Source organism: Muscardinus avellanarius (genome assembly GCF_963383645.1).
Source record: "Muscardinus avellanarius genome assembly, chromosome: 6".
Classification (NCBI taxonomy): domain Eukaryota; kingdom Metazoa; phylum Chordata; class Mammalia; order Rodentia; family Gliridae; genus Muscardinus; species Muscardinus avellanarius.
In genome coordinates this window covers 18,380,133-18,398,795 of record NC_137791.1, presented here as the reverse complement: position 1 = coordinate 18,398,795, position 18,663 = coordinate 18,380,133, and the positions used below count along the sequence as shown (strand labels likewise).

Below are 18,663 nucleotides of genomic sequence, written 5' to 3'. Positions count from 1 at the left end.
TTTGAGTTCACCCTTTTACCTTTTACCATTGCTGTCTGCAAAAGCTTGACTTTAAAAAATTGTATCATCCGTGTCACAGGATGGCTTATTTCTCAACTTGTTTCATGTCATCAAAAAGACATACTGACTTGGAAAATCCTCTCAGATTTCCTCTTAAAATACAACCCCCCTCAAAATGGCTTAAGGTTGTACAGATTTTATTTACACCCTTCAAAAGCACAGGCTCTGGAGTGGAGGAAATAGAGATTCAGTTCCCGGCATCGACTCTTCCTGCTTACCGCATTCTCCCTGAGGCTCACTTCCTTAGCTGGTGTTTGGGGCTAGTAATGGTACCTACCGCGTAGAGTTGTTGGGAGGATTACGTAAAATAACATACATAAGGTCCTTAGCGCAGCATCTGACATGAGTACTTCATAAATATTAGCTGTTATTTTCATAGTGATGATGATATCTTCACCAAAGCTTAATTATGGTGCCCTTGTCAGAGTTGATGGCATCGGAGCTGACTCGTTTCCTAATACAACTGAAAAGTAGCTTCCAGTATTATAGTAATTCAGTCTTTGTTAATGAACTTGAACAGCCAGTCTTGAGAAAATAGTGGAGTATTTAACCTGCAACTGGAAAAGACATCCTGAATAGCTGGAGAGTTTCATTTCAAATCACTTGCAATGTTTGGCAATCCTCCTAGTCATTGAAGGACAGCAGCCTTTCCAGATTAAAAAATTATTTTGTAGCTAAGCATGGTGGCGCACACTTGTAATCCCAGCGCTCGGGAGGCGGAGACAGGAGGATCGCACAGGTTCGAAGCCAGCCTCAGCTACTTAGTGAGGCTCTCAGCAACTTAGTGAGACCCTGTTTCCAAATAAAATATAAAAATAGGTCTGGGGGTGTAGCTGGGAGGTTGAAGGTCCCTGGGTTCCATACCCAGTACCACACAAAAAAAATTTTGTGTGTGTGTCATTTGGCACATTTAGCTCTCTGAAATGTGCTATGAAAGCTTCTTTCACAGACACCAATGGAATTGATAAGCCACAAAACATCAATGGATTCAAAAGTATGACCCTTAAATTAAAATGTTAGCCCGGGCGTGGTGGCGCACGCTTTGTAATCCCAGCGTTTGGGAGGCTGAAACGGGAGGATCGCGGTTCGCACACAGCCTCAGCTACTTATTGAGGTCCTTTGCAACTCAGTGAGACCTTGTTTCTAAATAAAGAATAAAAATTAGTCCTGGGGTTGTAGCTTGGAGGTAGAGTCCCCCTGGGTTCCATCCCCAGTACCACACACACACACACACACACACACACACACAAAAAGTTGTGCTCTCTTTTCCCAGTTACAAAAGTCTGCATAATAAAGAAGGATTTTTTCTATTGCTTAATAAAAATAAAACAAGTTCATATGAAGATATTCACATGGATATATATACCTAAATAGTCAGGGTTGCAATATTCACACTTATGATAAACCAGCCCCTCTTTGCCAAATCCAGAACAATTTAGTCACTATAATAACGTAATGAAATGGTTTCAGGCCTGGATCCTGGGCACAGGATAGTCTGTCTCTGTCTCTACCTTCTTTCTGCCTGCCCCCATCTTCATCCTCAGACTCTTCACATTCTCAGACTCTGTTTAAAGTTTCAAGTGGAATGCATTAATAAAAATAGGAAATGCTTTTTCTTGTATAAATCATAATGAAGTGCTCAGAGATAAAGGAAGAACTAAGAGGGGTGGATGATCATCTGCTCTCCTAAAACTCAAACCTGTCATGTTAACTCCCAACCCAAACACTTAGTTTTAAAGATTTACCTTCAAGAAACCTAAAAGCTTGTATCCCGCCTCATCGGCAACAGCCTCAAACTGTTCCCTGTCAGTGAAGAAAACAAATCTTTTTGCTCGTTTCCGCCTGGGGGAGGCAGAGGGACTGAGGTGGTCCTGTGTGGCTGAATTAGATGAAAGACTTGCCTTCTACCATGGAGACGCGGAGTCTAATCAAGTGAAATGAGTTTTGAGATCCCAGCTCATTTCCTGGGGGAGATCGGTTCACATTACAAAATCGCGACATCTCATTCATCACAACTGACGTGGTCTTTGCTCGGGAGAGGACCCCAACTGGGACGAAACCACCTGTCTTCCACGAAAAGGGGCACTGCATCCAAGTTAGAGTTGAAAGCCTTGGAGAGGGAAAGCTTGCCAGCCACCAGCTCCATCGCACCCCGCGTGTGCAGTGTGGAAGGGAACTTAAGTTGAAAGGAGGAAAGGCGAGCTTGCAGAAGACTGGCGGTCGTATTTTTAATGACCTCAAATACAAAATAATCATAATTGAGATGCCAACGGTTGGTCGTAGGAGACCCAGGATTGGGGCTTCCTCTTCTTTATCTCCTAGACTTTATTAAAAAGACAGGAATAAGCAGGGTATGCCGGTGCACGCCCTGTGATCCCAGTACTTGAGAGGCTGAGACAGGACGATCTCAGGTTCAAGGCCAACCTCGGCAATTTAGCAAGCCTCTCAGCAACCTAGGAAGACCCTGTTACAAAATAAAAAAAAATAAAAAGGGCTAGGGTGCAGCTTGGAGGTAGTATGCCCTTGGGTTCAAGCCCTAGTACAAAAACAAACCAGAGAGAGAGATAGCATTTTCATGTATTAGTGTTTAAAAGTATAAAGAAAGTGTCCAGTTTCCAGGCCAAGAAATGCTCATGTCTCTTTTCTGTCTTCCAGGGCATTGTCGTAACACCCCTGCTGCTGCTGCTCTTTGTGAGTATTTCGATGTTGTCTTTAATGTCTTTTATTAAAAGCCACCTGCAACCCTTTAAGAAAAGTCATTAGAGTAAACTTGAAATTTGAATTCTTTTGTAAAATATCAGCGCGATGTAATCTTACGTCATGGTGCGATTCAAAGTGTCGTGGGCATACATACGCACGTCACGTGGTGAATGTCCCTCCCTCCTGCCTGAAATTTGAATATTTTGCAGCACTTTACAGTCACAGTTGACACTGTTCTTCCATCGGAGCTGTACCAAGCGACTGCACACAGCGCAAAGAAATCCTATCATCTTGCAACTCAAGGACAGCATTGGCTCCCAGTTATTAGCCCTCAACTTCTGGCTTAATCATTAATTAATACAAAGTAATTGCCTGTGACACAGGTCACAAATATTCTGCTCCTTCTTTTCTCATTAGTAAAACTAGTGATTACTAGTGACAGAAAGATCATTGGACCAGGGAATCAGAGGAAGCTTGGGTTCCAAGGCGGGTACTGATATTAACTACTTTTCTCGCCTTGAGGAAGGCCACCTTGTTTTTTCCATGTATAAAATGGAAACAATAACACTCACCCAGTTTGCCTTCCAAAGATAATGAAATGTACTTTAGAAATAAAAAGTGTATATATATATACACATATATATATTTACATGTATATATATGTAAATACAAGTCACTGGTTCACTCAACAAGAATTGCTCAGGAAACTAGAAATGCTAATTAACTTGTCTTATGTCTTCTGGCAAAAGCATATGAGAAATTAGATGAAAGGTTATAATAGAAATTAATGTTATCTCATGCTGAGCAAAGCATATGGAATCATGAATGAGACCTACAATATTTTATGAACTGTGTGTTTTTTCATACATACATCTTCTAAATGTAAATCATTCCGCTTATCACTGAACCGTAGTGGGGATGTGTTTCTGGGAGTGAAATAGAGCTGTTTGACTAGCACTATTTGTCAGTGAATTAAAACTATGGGGGAAATTTATTTAATTATAGTGTAATTACCCAAGTTGGAATTCAATTAGAGTAATAGAGTGAGGGACTTCATTTCTTACCAGCTGTGTGGGAAACAGAGGGATAGATGCCCTACTAAACAGTTGGATTCTGCATCTTTCATGAAAGACATTACCTTCAAGTAATAACCTGCAGCCTCACCCTCCCTTCTCAAATGCTGGCTCCATTCTGACAAGGTAGAAAAAAAAAAAGTCAAATACATCACTTTCCACAGCAGAACAAACCTCATTATTTTGGACTCCACCAGCGTGGAATTTGCAGTGAGTCAAACTGAAACGAAAGCAGGCATTTGCATTCCTTTGGAAGAAGAGACGCAGTACTTGGCCCACCTGTAAGCACTGAGCTAGAAGTAAGCAACTGCCCTCCTCCAGCAGTGTTTTGTTTTTAACAAGACTTGGGAACCCAAAGATCATTTTTCGGAAACAGGCCTCAGCAGCCCCAGGCTGCAGGCCAACCCGAGTGTCAAGGGACAGGAGCCCAGGCCCCCAGAAAACATCTGGATCACCTTCGTTTTGTCCTCTGCAGAATGGTGATGCCCCTTGTGCACGTGACTCGCTTAAGAACAAGGGAGAGGTTATGGCCACGAGTAGGTGGCTGAGACGCGGGGTAACACGTCTGAGTATCCAAAGCCTGGAATTCTGGTACCCTGTTCCCACTTGTGGTTAAAATGCCAAGTGAGGACTTCTCTCCCTCTCCTTCCCATCCTCATGCTGTAACAATTTTTCTCAGATGATTAAATTATGGTATTATATTACTGCAGGCTTTCCTCTACTCACAGACCCACGAGCTTGTGAGTTGTAATAGGGTCGACATTTTAAAATAATAAGACTGAAGGAATAGGGAAAGAAACTCCAAGGCCTCAACTTCTGTTAAGTTTGACACTTCCCTTCTGAACCAATGGGACTGTCCCAAGAGATCCAGTGGCTTCGTCACAAGTCGCTAGATACATCCGTGTTATATAACTTTAAATCACACACACAGTACACACTCTTGTCTGCTTAGGTTATTGCACATTTTACAGTGAGAATTTCTTAAACCCTTGGGTTGCCAGGTCTTATTTACTGAACAGGGCAAGAACCAGAGTGAATTAAAATAAAAATACGTGCCATAAAAGACGCACTGTATTTTCTCAACACCCTTGTGGGTTGAATTCTGCCCTCCCCCCTCCAAAGACAGGTTAAGAGTCCTAATCTCCAGTACATCAGAATGTGGGGTCACTTGATGGAATTAGTTAAGATGAGGTCATAGGAGGTGGGAGGCCCCTAATGCAATGTGATTAGTGTCTTTCTAAGATGAGGAGGCAGAGACAAACAGAGAGACTCCGTGTAATGCTGGAGGCAGGAGAGAATACTGTACCCAGACCCAAGGGCCGTGAGCCACCATCAGAATCGAGGAGAGAGAAAAGGAATTCTCCCGTACAGATTTCAGGGGAGCACAGCTCTGCTTGACTGCACACTTACAAATGCCTGTGTGCTGTTTTAAGCTGCCCAACTTGCGGACTTTGTTTGTAGGCCCAGGAATGTGATAAAACTCCTGAAAATTGTATCGTCTTATTGTATCATATTTTGAAAACAGAAATTTCTTGAAATTCAGGCACGATTGCTAGTGAGGACAGCTTTTCCTGATGGAATCTTAATTCTCTGGATCATCCACGTCTTCTCAGATTAGCCCCTCCACTCTCTTGCTCCAGCTGAAACCTGTCCTGTGATTTATGTTTCTTCTGCAAGGACCTTTCCGATCACCAAGCCTTAAAATGGGGTAAAGCGTCTTCCTTGTATCACATTGCAAATCCAGGCCACTTGCCATGCTCTCTCCATCAAATGCCCTGCATCTTTTAAATGTTAGGCCAATATAGCTAACCCCTCCTTGGTGTAATCATCAATAGGACCCCATTTATTCTCTATCTGCCAAAATGTGCTGGCGCCTTCCCATTGCCTTCTTCTTAACAGTGCACCGATTTGGGGTGTTTTGTATTGATGTAGTTGGTCCTCAGTACCCTGACTTCTGAACTCTTGACTCCTCTCTGCTGTCAGCAAGATTGCCCTCCAGCTCCTCTCGGCCAACTACCCCAATAGTCAGGCTCCTGACTTTGTTACTGCCAGTGACTTTATCCCTCCATAACCCCATTTTCAGATGTCCGCTCTGTCCTATGTTCATGGATGGCTCATCTACGTCAGATGTTCTTCAAACTCATTGGGACGGCCCACTCGTTTACCTTATCACCTTTACAGTGCCTCAAACTAGCCCCATCCTTGCCCCAGGTCCTCATCTCCCGTCTTAGGGAGCCCAGATCTCGGGTTTCCTACAGTCCTTTATTTTAGAACATTGATTGCTTTTTGGTACCAGGGATTGAACCCAGGGACAGTCTACGTCCAAGCTACCCCCTCCAGCTCATTTTCTTTTATTTCAAAATAGGGTCTAAGTTGCAGAGGGTTTCCCTAAATTGTTGAGGCTGGCCTCAGAGCTGAGGGCCTCCTGTCTGAGCCTCCCAAGTACTGAGATTTTAGGTGTGCTCCAACATACCTAAAACAGCTTCATACAATCCTTTATTAAATACACCATCAACAATCTTGCCTGTCTCTTACAGCTTCATACCAGCTGCCTCTGCCCTTTCCACATATGAGAGAAAACACAAATATTCACTTTCTGAAACTGGCTAATCTCAGATAAAGGAGTAGAGACTCTGGTGGAGCAATGGAAGGGGGTTAGAGGAGGAGGAGGGGGATAGGGACATAAGGAAGGTAGCAGCTTAAATAGTGCTGTGAACATATATGAAATGATCAATACCAGTCTCCAACACGTACATACGGGGGAGGGGAGGGTGTGGGGTAGGATCCGGAGGGAAACACACCAAGGATTGTGTGTGTGTGTGTGTGTGTGTGTGTGTGTGTGTGTGTGTGTATACGCCTATCACTCCATGCCTTAGTATGATGTGCAATCACAGTGCACCAATAAAAATATTTTTAAAGCAAATGAAAGATTAAGAGAGGATTCTTTTCTTAGGTTGAGAAAAATTGTAACACAGTTCTATCAATAGGATTAACCCTGTTACTGAGGGGGAAATTGTATACAGGAAAAATAAGGGGAGAAATTATGGACCCATGTCCCTGAATGGGAGAAAAGAGGTGAGCTCTTGTGCGTAAGAGAAAAGTGTGCCCTCCGATGCGTGGGGAGTTCATTCACCCAATGAGAGGGAAGCTGCGGTGTGAGGTGCAAGTGGATTGGTTGATCTGACCATAGGGGCTTCCATGAGTTCTCTTCAGATTCTGTTTCCTCAGGGAAATGGGATGTAAGTCTAGTGGCAGACAGGACTATGTGTAGAGGGTGGCTCAGAAAGGTGAAAAGGCATCAAATTTTGGTTGAGTTTGCGGCCAATACCAGTTACATAATGATAGATCTTCTTCAACCCTTCTCGGTCTTGGGTTTTGCTTCTGTAAAATGAAAATTATAGGATGAGGTGAAATAAATTATGTGAAAGGATATTGTAAGCTATAAAGAACCATGCAATTGTTATTGAAAACTCACACTTCTGAGAGAAAAACAGAAAATGGTCCCACAACAGACACTGAGGCCCTCATCTCTCATCTGAGATTTAGCAACAGTCCTGCCAGCTTAAACTGTAGTCAGAGGCTACGTCTTGGAAGGTGGGTGAGTCCTGAATTATTAGAATGGGTCAAATGACAAGTGGAAGGTGAGGGTCACAGCCTGAGTCATGAAAGTTTTACCTTTTATTTGCTATGGGAGATAAGTTACAATTTCTTCAACAATATTGAACAAAATATCTGTTCTTTTATTCAATATTTGAGGGGTTTTTTTTTGTTTGTTTGTTTGTTTGCGGGTCTGGGGATGGAACCCAGGGGCATTTGACCTCCGAGCTACACTCCCAGCCCTGTTTTTTTATTCTATATTTTGAAACAGGGTCTCACTAAGTTGCAGAGGGCCTCACTAAGTAGCTGAGGCTGTCCTCGAACCGCTATCCTATGGTCTCAGCCTCCCGAATGCTGGGATTACAAGCGTGCGCCACCATACCCGGCTTCAATATTCGAGTATTACAAAGGTCAATGTGACATTGATCTTTCCCTAAAAGAGCTTAGAATTTAAAAAAGAAAATTGAATACATGCACAGATAATTAAAAGTCAAGGTAAAGAAATCTCAGTATCACAGTATAATATTTCAAAGGAGATTGTTAAAATAGAAAATATATCATAAACTAGAGGTGGCTTTTATTTTATAAATTTTATACCAAAAGGAAATTTTTAATTTTGAGGGGCATGATTTGGTGAGATGGTTTATAAAAGAAAATAGAATACATGCAGAGGTAATGAAAAGTCAATGGAGAAATTCTCAGTGTCACAAATATATTTCAAAGGAGATTACCAAAGTAGAAAACCTTTCATTAAGTAGAAATTGCTTTTACTACATTAATTTTGTGCTGAAAGAAAAGCTTTAATTTGCAAGGCATGAGGAAGAGACTTGTGGTATCGCTCAAGAGGTCTCCTGCGTACTTCAGCTGCTTTCACAGTTCTGATTTTTGTTAAGTCTCACATCACTTGCAAACCTGCATAGCTGTCCTTTCCTTTGATGTGTTTTACCACTAGCACTACGTTTAAGTCATGATTATGTTGGGTTTTTGTTGGTATTTGGGATTGAACTGAGGGGCATTTGGCCTCTGAGCTATATAACTCCTGACCTTTTTCTTTTTTGCTTTTGAAACGGGGTCTTGCTAGATGGCTGAGGTCAGGGAAAAATAATCTCCAATGAAATTACTATAGTATCTTGGAAATTATTATTATTATTATTATTATTATTATTATTATTAGTGGTGGTGGTGGTACTGGGGTTCCTGGAAGCCCTTCTACCTCCGGGCTACACTCCCAGACCTATTTTTATATTTTTATTTGGAAACAGGGTCTCCTAAGCCAGCACGCGCGGCTGGCTTCGAACCTGCGCGATCCTCCTGTCTCCGCCTCCCAAGCGGGGATTACAAGTGTGCGCCACCACGCCCGGCTTGTAGCATAATTTGAAGTCAGGAACTGTGATGCCTCTTGCGTGGTTCTTACTGTTTAGAATTGCTTTGGCTTTTCTGTGCCTTTTGTTTCTCCATATGAAATTTGGACTGATTAGAGGACTGATTTTTCTAGGTCTGACGAGAGTGACGTTGGTATTTTGATAGGGATTGCATTGACTCTGTAGGTCACTTTTGGTAGAATGGTCATTTTGATAATATTTATTCTGTCTTTCCAAGAGTAAGGGATATTTTTCCATCTTGTAAGATCATCTTTAATTTTATTCTTTAATGTTTTAAAATTTTTCATTGTAGTGGTCTTTTACTGCCTTTGTTAGACTTATTCCAAGGTATTATATTGTTTTTGAGATTTTGTGGATAGAACTGTTTTTCGAATTTCTTTTTTAATGGATCATTTGGCATATAGAAAAGCTACTGATTTTTATAGATTGATTTTATACACTGATACTTTGCTGAATTTGTTAGTCAGCTCTTGAAGTCTTTTGGTTGAATTTTTGGGGCTTTTTTTGTTGTTGTTGTTTTTTGGTACTGGAGATGGAACCCTTGTACTTCCAGGCTACACTCCTAGACCTATTTTTATATTTTTTATTTGGAAACAGGGTCTCTTAAGGCAGTGAGGCTGGCTTCGAACCTGTACAATCCTCCTGTCTCCGCCTCCCAAGCTTGGGGATTACAAGCGTGCGCCACCACGCCCGGCTCAGTTTTCTAAATATAGAATCATGTCATCTTAAAATTTCAGTTCTTTTCCTATTCTTTTTCAATTTTTCTGTCTTTCTTTTTGTGGTATTGGGGAAAGATTACAGGGGCATTCTACCTCCAAGCTACACCTCCAGTCCTTTTTTTTTTTTTTTTTTTTTTTTTTTTTTCAGTTGCAGAGAACCTCACAAATTGCTGAGGCTGGCCGAGAACCTACAATCCTCCCCTCTCAGCTTCCCAAGTACTAGGATTACAAGTGTGCACCACCACACCTAGCTCTCCTACTTGAATTCTTTTGATAACCTTCTTTTGCCTTATGGCTCTGGCAAGAGTCTAGACTATCTTCAGGAGGAGGGGTGATAGTGGGCATTCTTGTCTTGTTCCTGATTTTAAAGAGAATTCCCACAGTTTTTCACCATTCAGTGTGATGTTGGCTCTGGTTACCCTCACTCTATATGAGAAAACTTAGGTCCAAAGAGGGTTTTTAAGTAATTGAGACTGCGTAACTGGTAAACAACACAAGTCTTTTTTAACCTGGGGTTCCTTTCCTTGAATGACCCTTCTAGGTCATTTCTACACAGCCTGCCTTTCCTAAGACAGTTTGTGTCAGTATCTATTAGTAGCACTCAATTACTGTTTCCTCAACATTTGTTGTCTAGGTAACAGGTGAGACAAAAAAAAGAATAAGGCATAACTATTATTTATGTAAACAGGAGCAGAGACCATTGGAGAAATTCAGAGCAAAAATTAACTGCTGAACCATGTGGTTCAGCCTGAGTTTATAAGAGTTCATAGGAGAGAGGGGTCTGGGACAGAGAGATCAGGGCAGCCCGTGAGTCCAAAGTCATCCTTAGTTTCCCTGGCCAGTGTCTGCTTGAGATAGAAAATGCTTGACCCACCACCTATAAATAAAAACGATGGACAGAGCCATTGAAGTCGAGTGTAATGACATTACTGTGTCTTATTCTTATAAAGTTTCCGGTTATGATGGTGCACTTGAGTTTCAGGTTGTATCATTGATGGTCACAGCGTTTGAATGGCATTGAATGCCAATAATAAACGTAAAGCGCAGAGCTGGCTACATGGTCGCTCCCGTTCCACACTGAGTCAGTTCCTCCAAGATGCCCGGGAGTGTTTGCTCCCAAGGCAGGTGAAGGCGAACCTTCTTTAGAAGCCGAGAGTAGCTTTCCTTCTCACTGCGTTGCAAATCTCAGAGAGAATATTCACCAACAGAGGGGATTTTATGAAGTCAAATAATCTGTGGATCCTTTAAGTAAATGCTCAAGCCAGGGCTCCCGCCACACCTTATTAAATCATAATGGGAGTGGAAACGTAGAGGGAGCAGCTGGTGAACAGATTGTAGATGTCCTTGTGGTGACAAAGGGGACATTGATCAGCTCCCTCTCCTCCTAAGGACCACTGTGGCCTGGTGTTCCCAGACCCAGCTACAGCGAGATGGAGCCCGGGCAGCACTGTCTCAGCCAGCCTTGCCCCAGGCCGCCCACCCAGCACCAGCTACTGGGTGCTCCTCGAGCAAGTAGGGTCTGGAGTGCTGCGCCTGTCTGCTGGTGCCCAAGCCTCAAGCACTCTCCTGGTGGAGCATCGTTTGTTCTATTTAGGGGAGTATTTAACAAGTTCTTTGGTTCCTGAACCGAACTCCAGATCGAAAAGATCAAATCTTTTTTATTTTTTATTTTTTTGTCTTGTGGTTCTGGGGATCAAACCCAAGGACATTCTACCTCTGAGCTACACCCTTAGCCCCTTTTTATTTTTTTATTTGAAACAGGGTTACTAGGTGCTGAGAGTTTCACTTTGTTACTGAGGCTGGCCTCGAACCTGCAATCTTCCTGTCTCAGCCTCCCAAGTACTGAGATTACAGGCACGTGCCACCATTTCTGGCTGAAAAGATTGAATCTTTTTGTCAGGGAGTAGTGAGCAAAGTTTGTTCCTCGATGCCTCTGAATATCTCTGCTTCTGTCTCTCCGTGGCCTGGGAACTTGATGCTTTGGATTAGAAGACGCCAATTTATAATTCACTTAGGCACATTTCACTAAATAGTCACACCACCTCTAAAGAAAACATTTCCATCAAAGTTACTGGAAGGTAATCTTTTCACCTTACATTTTCAATTAGTATCTTCCATATTATTACATGATAACGTGGATGAGGCTGGAGGACATTAAGCTAAACAAAACAAGCCAGACACAGAAAGACAAAAGCTGTATTATCTCACTTAATATGGTGGATCTAAAAAAAGGGACAGGAATAGAAACTGAGTCAAAGGGTGGTTACCAGAGTGTCTGGGGTTTAGGAGAACTGGGCACAAAGTCGTAGCTATAAGATGAATACTTCTAAAGACCTATTGCTGCAAGTCACTCCTAGTTAATAATTTATTGCATGGTTAAAATTGGTTAAAAGATGCCGGGCGTGGTGGCACATGCTTGTAATCTCAATATTTAGGAGGCTGAGACTGGAGGATCACGGTTCAAGGACAGCCTCAGCTACTTAGTGAGGCCCTTTGCAACTCAGTGAGATCCTGTTTCAAAATAAAAGAATAAAAAAAAAATAGGGCTGGGGATTTAGCTGAGAGTTAGAGTGCCCCTGGATTCCATACCCAGTACCAGGAAAAAAAAAATTGGGGTAAAAGATTAGATCTTGTCTTCTCATCAATCACAAAAAGGTAACTCCGTGCAGTGATTGACATGTTAAATCATTTGATCATTGTAATTATTTCATAACATGTATGTATCAAAGCTTTATGTTATATACCTTGAGTATATATAATTTTTGTTAATTATACCTTGATAAAATGAAAAATAAATTAGCATATATTCAAAACAGTGAAGCAATGGTTTACATAATTTTTTATTTTTAATAAAGTCTTTTAAGCCAGGCGTGGTGGTGCACACTTGTAATCCCAGCATTCAGGAGGCTGAGACAGGAAGATCCCAGTTCGCAGACAGCCTCAGCCATTTAGTGAGGCCCTCTGTAACTCAGTGAGACCCGGTTTAAAAATAAAGAATAAAAAATAGGGCAGGGGGTGTAGCTCGGAGGTCAAATGCCCCCGGGTTCCATCCCCAGACCTGCAAAAAAGAAAAAAAAAGTCTTTTAAAGCTAGACATGGTGTTGCATGCCTATAATCCTAGTGCTTGGGAGGCTGAGACAGGAGGATCACAGGTTCAAGGTCAGCCTCAGCAACTTAGCAAGGTCCTCAGCAATTTAGCAAGACCCTGTTTCAAAATGAAAAATAAAAAGGGCTGAGGTTGTAGCACAGAGGTAGAATGTCACTGGGTTCAGTCCCCAGTAAACAGACACACGCACGCACGCACACACACACACACACACACACGCACACACACACACACACACACACACACACACACATCTTTTAAAACCTGTTTTGTTCTTTATGTCTCAGAGAAGATAAAAGGCCATGCATTTAGCTGTAGAGAAGATCATTTCCTCTACTAAATACACTTTCTGCCCAATAACCCAATTTAAGTTTGATGCATGTAACTGAATCAGCATGGCTATATAACAACCATATTACTAATGTTGATAAAAATCATAGTCATTTTTACACTGGGTCTGTGTAACCCAGCTGACTCATCAGTTCAGTTTAAGTACTCAGCGTAGTTTGAATGCGTCCCGGTGAGAGAAGGATGCAGGGAAGGTAGAACTGTGGTTCATGGGCGATGGTGGAATTCTGGGAAGGTTCGGGGAGACTCTTCCTTCTCTAGTCTGCATGCTATTCTTGGGTACAAGATGGCAGTTCAGCTATTAATGAGCATGTCTACAAGCAAGTAGGTAGAAGAAAGGTAGACCCAACACTAAGGACCCCCGACCCCCGTTCCCAGGGGCTGGGTTCTATGGTAGAAATTGGTCAGGAAGGGTCACATTCTGCTCTGTCCGAAGCTACTGCTTTCTGATTCTCTAGCAAAAGAGATTCCACATTCATCCTTCTACAGTGTAAACTGTAAATAAATATCTATTCTTTATTTTCCCTGAGTGTGGAGCTAATGAAAGCAAAGCCCAATCATCAAGGGTGAATTATTTAATACAATAATGTTTTAATAGCCGAGAGGAGACACAAATACTGGCGTCGCCTGTGGCTAATGGATTTCCCTGATAGGAGATAAAAGGCTGATTACACAGCAGAGCCAGTGAAGACCTGGTGCATTAATGACAATTTACAGGTCAGCTCACTTACAGGAGTGATTTAAAACGCACCATCTGTTTTCTAGCAGTCGGTTGATAACAGTGGTTCTGCGACAGCGTCTCTTCTTCGAGAATTGTCACTTACTTGTCTTTCTGCGGCTGGGTAGTTTGGCCCCATGATATTTTGCCAACCCTACTTTTTGATTCTTTCCAAGTGAAATCGTTGCTAAATTGAGTGGACCAATAACGGTCAGTCCTGCTTCCACTTTGCTTTTCTCTGCCAAGCTAGAGAACTGGCCCCCAGTGCCCCAAGGCACCCGTGGTGTGCAGTGAGTTCGGTTCTCTCGGGTGCTTACTCAGTCCTTGGGAGTGCTGAGAAAATAGTCAGTTAAATAATTTTCTGTGTCCTGTGGTTCAAATCAGAAACCCCAGTTGTGAAAATGCTAGTTCCCTGTCTATACACACACACACACACTCTCACTCTCCCTCTCTCCCCTCTCCCCTCTCCCCCCTCCCCTCTCCCCTCTCCCCCCTCTTCCCTTCCTCTCTCTCTCTCTCTCTCTCTCTCTCTCTCTCTCTCTCTCTCTCTCTCTCTCTCTCCTCTCTCTCTCTCTCTCTTCACTTTGGCAAGAAAAGGAGAGCCCGGTCTGGGCTTCCACTCCTGTCCCCTTCCCCATTATTTTCGGTGTTCTGTGCCTCTTGTATTCGGTATTCCGTCGGGTGTAAGGATGAAGTGTAGGGGCTTTGGAGCCACACTTCTGGCCTGAGATCCCAGCTCTCCCACTGTCTAGCTGTGGTGACCTTGTCCAGATTGTTTAGCTGCCTGAGCCCCTGTTGCCTCCCGTGAGGTGGGGATGATCGTTACACTCGCCTCAGGGAACCGCTGGGAGGGTTAAACTGTCCGACACAGTGGGGCAGTGTCTGCTCGCGGAAGCACAGAACTGTGGCTGTGGAACCGTGGAGGCGCCCGGGAGGGAGGCCGGGCTCAGCCTCTCCTGGGTGTGTGACTTAAGTAAAACTTTGTGACTTAACTGACTGAAATTGGAAGAATAGAAAATCGGCAAGCTCCTTTAAAAAAAAAAAAAAAGTGCTTATTCTAGCCATTCCCTAATTTGCATTTACTGAGCACCTACTATCAGTGCTAGAGTGATGTTTCTCCATGCGGGAACTCCGGTGCAGCAGCAGCAGCAGCGCCGCCACTGCCCGCGGGGCCTTTGGTGGAAATGCAAGCTCTCACCATCCTACTCTCCCCAGACTTCCTGAATCCCAGGTTCTAAGGGGAAGGGCCAAGCAACCTGTTCTACTTGCCCTCAAGATGTTTCTGATGTGCTGAGTTTGAGAACATCTGCTCCAGGTGTTAGGCGAGAACAAGAGACAGCACTGGCCTTCGGGAGCTTACCGTCTCCTGGGAGAGGCAGGTTTATAAGAAAGCCGACAAGAGTTCTGAGAGGTACAGTGGAAATGTGAGGAATGGCGGCTAATAAAGAGCAGGGCAGAAATCCAGCCTTCGGGGAGGTTTTTAGAAAAAGAATTCCTAACGAAGTAATCCTTACGCTGAGTCTTGGAACAAGATTAGAACGTTTCCAGCTATAAGTGGAGGACATGACGTTGCAGAGGGAGAGAAAGAGAAAGATGTAGGTGTGTATTCGGCAGTGGGCAGGCATGCACACAGACCTCAACTTTTTTTTTTTTTTTTTTGATGGTACTGGGGATGGAACCCTTCTCCGGGCTACACTCCCAGACCTATTTTATATATTTTTTTTTTTAATTTGGAAACAGGGTCTTTTAAACCAGCGCGGCTGGCTTCAAACCAGCACGATCCTCCTGTCTCCGCCTCCCAAGCCCAGGGATTACAAGCGTGCGCCTCCACGCCCGGCGGGACCTCAGCTTTTAAAAGCAGCTCCTTACTGGGCATGGTGGCACATGCCTATAATCCTAGTACTTGGGAGGCTGAGGCGGGAGGATCGCAGGTTCAAGACCAACCTCAGCAACTTTGTAAGACTCTCAACAACCTAGTGAGATTGTGTTTCAAAACAAAAAAAGTGTTGGGGGTATAGCTTGGAGATAGAATGTCTCTGGATTTAATCCCTGATAATACACACACACACACACACACACACACACACACACACACGCTCAGGAGGAGGGGGTTTTGCATCTTGTCCAGTGTTATATCCCTGATCCTCACTCACAGGAAGCCCTTAGTCACTATGGAAATGTTTGGGGGGAAAAAGTCCTAAGTTTTCCTGAATCATTTCTTCTCGGCATTTTAAAACCAACAAGCCAGCCAGGCATGGTGGCACACGTTTGTAATCCCAGCATTCGGGAGGCTGAGACAGGAGGGTTGCAGTTCTCGTACAGCCTCAGCTACTTAATAAGGCCTCTTGCAACTCAGTGAGACCCTGTTTCAAAATAAAGAATAAAAAATAGGGCCGGGTGTGGTGGAGCACACTAGTAATCCCCGCGCTTGGGAGGCGGAGACAGGAGTATCGCGCTGGTTCAAAGCCAGCCGCGCTGGTTTAAGAGACCCTGTTTACAAATAAAAAGTATAAAATAGGTCTGGGAGTGTAGCCCGGAGGTAGAAGGGTTTCCAGGAACCCCAGTACCACCCAAAAAAAAAAAAAAAAAAAACCCAGGGCTGGGGATGTAGCTCGGAGGTACAATGCCCCTGGATTCCATCCCCAGTACCAAAAAAAAAAAAAAAAAGCCAACTTGTTTGTGAGTCTTCTGCTTTATAGTAAGTACTCTGTTCCTGCAAGAAATTGGCCAGTGACGGGATTGTTTAACACCCTGTATCTTAAAGCACGGCTGGGCAGTATGAGACGTGCTACCTGTAAGTCAGCCAGGGTAGCTCAGCAAAGCCCAGAGTGCTTTCTTGATACAAGCTGATTCTGAACCTGAAAACTTCACCGGAAAATTATTGATGTTTCTTCCAAGCCCATTGGCCTTTACAATAGAAACCACAACAGGTTCCCTATTAAAATATGAAGACCTGACTACCCCGCCAGCACCTTCCCTTCTGCTTTAGTTAGCATCAGCCCTGCATACAAAACGCCTGGGTCTTGGTTGCTGTTCTCTTGTGCTGCCCGGTGCCAGCTGCTCGCGCTTCTTTCTTCTGGATGCCAGGGCGCACTTCATAGCCTCACACGCTTCCCCAGGGGCACCTCCACATCTTCACACTGACCACGGCCAGAGGTCTGGTGGCTGATTCAAAAGAAAGGACTTATGCCAAATTAGACTCCAGCACTGATGTTCCTTCCTTCAGAGCCACTTCTGAGGGCGCCGTCCTGAGGGACTTCCTCCCCAGCATCCCGGCCATCCCTTGTCTGGCGTCGGATACCCAGTTAATTGCATCCCTGGCTAGTGCCGGTCTCTGATCTGACAGTGCCTCCGAGGCGGGCGCTCTAAGCCGTGCTTCCAGTAAAGAAGATCAGAGGTCAGAGACATTCTGAAGGACGGAGGGACCTTGGGGATCATGGACAACCCGCCTCCTCAGCCCGCCGCATGGTCCCACCGTCTTCTAATAGCATAAGGCTTCCAAATACTCAGTGTCCCAGTGGTCTGTGATGGATGGAGAAATCAACATACGTAATATTTTTTAAAACTAAAATTGAAAAGAGATTCTCTTTATTTCTCTGGGATTACACAGGGTGTATACTTGTTACAGTTTTGCATTTAGACGCTTCCCCTACTCAGCAATAACTAGGAGGAAAGGGGCAGCAGGCAGAGGTCCAGTTATAGAAAGGGCCCTATAGTGAAGCAACTAAGGTGACCAATCAGAGGGTATGGGATAGGGGAGGATGGAGCCTCTTTAAAACGCAGGAGGTACATAAACAAATGTGTCAAAGTTAATCACCAAACAAGCATGGGATGGAGGGAATGGGATGGGGACTGGGTGAGGGCTAATTGGATGGTGAGGGCTTGTATATCCTCTCAAGTCTTATATTCCAATGTGATGTATGATTACAATGCACCAATAAAAATAAATTTTAAAAAACTGTTTACAAACATAAAGTTGAGGTGCAAGGAGGAGTTAGGGAAATGTGAGATCAGTCATGAGATGCGAAGTAGGAATTGTCACCTTTTATAAGAACACTCTGACTCTGAATCCTGCTCACTCTCTTCGAACGTTGCAAACCTTATGAAAGATGCCAAGTGCTATATGCCTGTACCTTTGTAACACTTTGAATCTCACAGTGATATATAACTATAATGCACCAATAAAAGTATAAAAATTAGAATATTGAACTGGATGGTTTTGAACTTGGAAACTTTGTTTTTTGTTTTTTGTTTTCTGTTTTCTGGTACTAGGGGTTGAACCCAGGGGCATTCTACCTCGAAACTACACCCCCAGCCCTATTTTTTATTCATTTTTTTCCGGCACTGGAGATGTAACCCAGGGGCATTCTACCTAAGCTACACCCTCAGCCCTATTTTGTAATTCTTTCTTTCTTGCTTTCTTGTTATTTATTTATTTATTTATTTATTTATTTTTATATTTTGTGGTACTGGGGATGGAACCCAGGGGCATTCTACCTCTGAGCTACACCCCTGGTCCTATTTTTTATTCTGTATTTTGAAACAGGGTCTCGCTGATTTGCAAAGAGCCTCACTAAATAGTAGCTAAAGCTATCCACAAACTGCGATCCTCCTGTCTCAGCCTCTCAAATGCTGGAATTACAAGTGTGTGCCACCACACCCGGCTCTGTTTTTATTCTTTATTTTGAATCAGGGTCTTAGTAAATTGCAGAGGGCCTCATTAAGTAGGCGAGGATGGCCGAGAGCCTGTAATCCCCTAACTCAGCCTCCCAGTACTGGGAATACAAGCGTGAGCCACCATGCCTGGCAAAAACTTTTGTTCTTTGCACTTTATTTTTCTGCTCATCCAGTGCCTTGGTTTCTCTATAAAATCTATTTTTTTTTTCATTTCAGGATTTACCTCAAGAACAAATTTAGGGTTAATGTTTATGGAAAGAACATATTTGTTTAAGCACCTTGT

General features: G+C 43.4%; 1 protein-coding gene across 4 annotated transcripts in view; it reads left to right on the top strand.

The window, feature by feature from the left end:
- SLC10A7 (solute carrier family 10 member 7) overlaps positions 1 to 18,663 on the top strand; it is a gene marked incomplete at both ends in the record, with an annotated part of 258,607 nt that overhangs the window by 180,786 nt on the left and 59,158 nt on the right. For all 4 annotated transcript variants that reach the window (XM_080697885.1, XM_080697886.1, XM_080697887.1 and 1 more), the window contains one exon: positions 2,716 to 2,751. In XM_080697885.1, the coding sequence (XP_080554011.1) occupies positions 2,716 to 2,751 (36 nt within the window). The remainder of the gene's footprint in view (positions 1 to 2,715; positions 2,752 to 18,663) is intronic.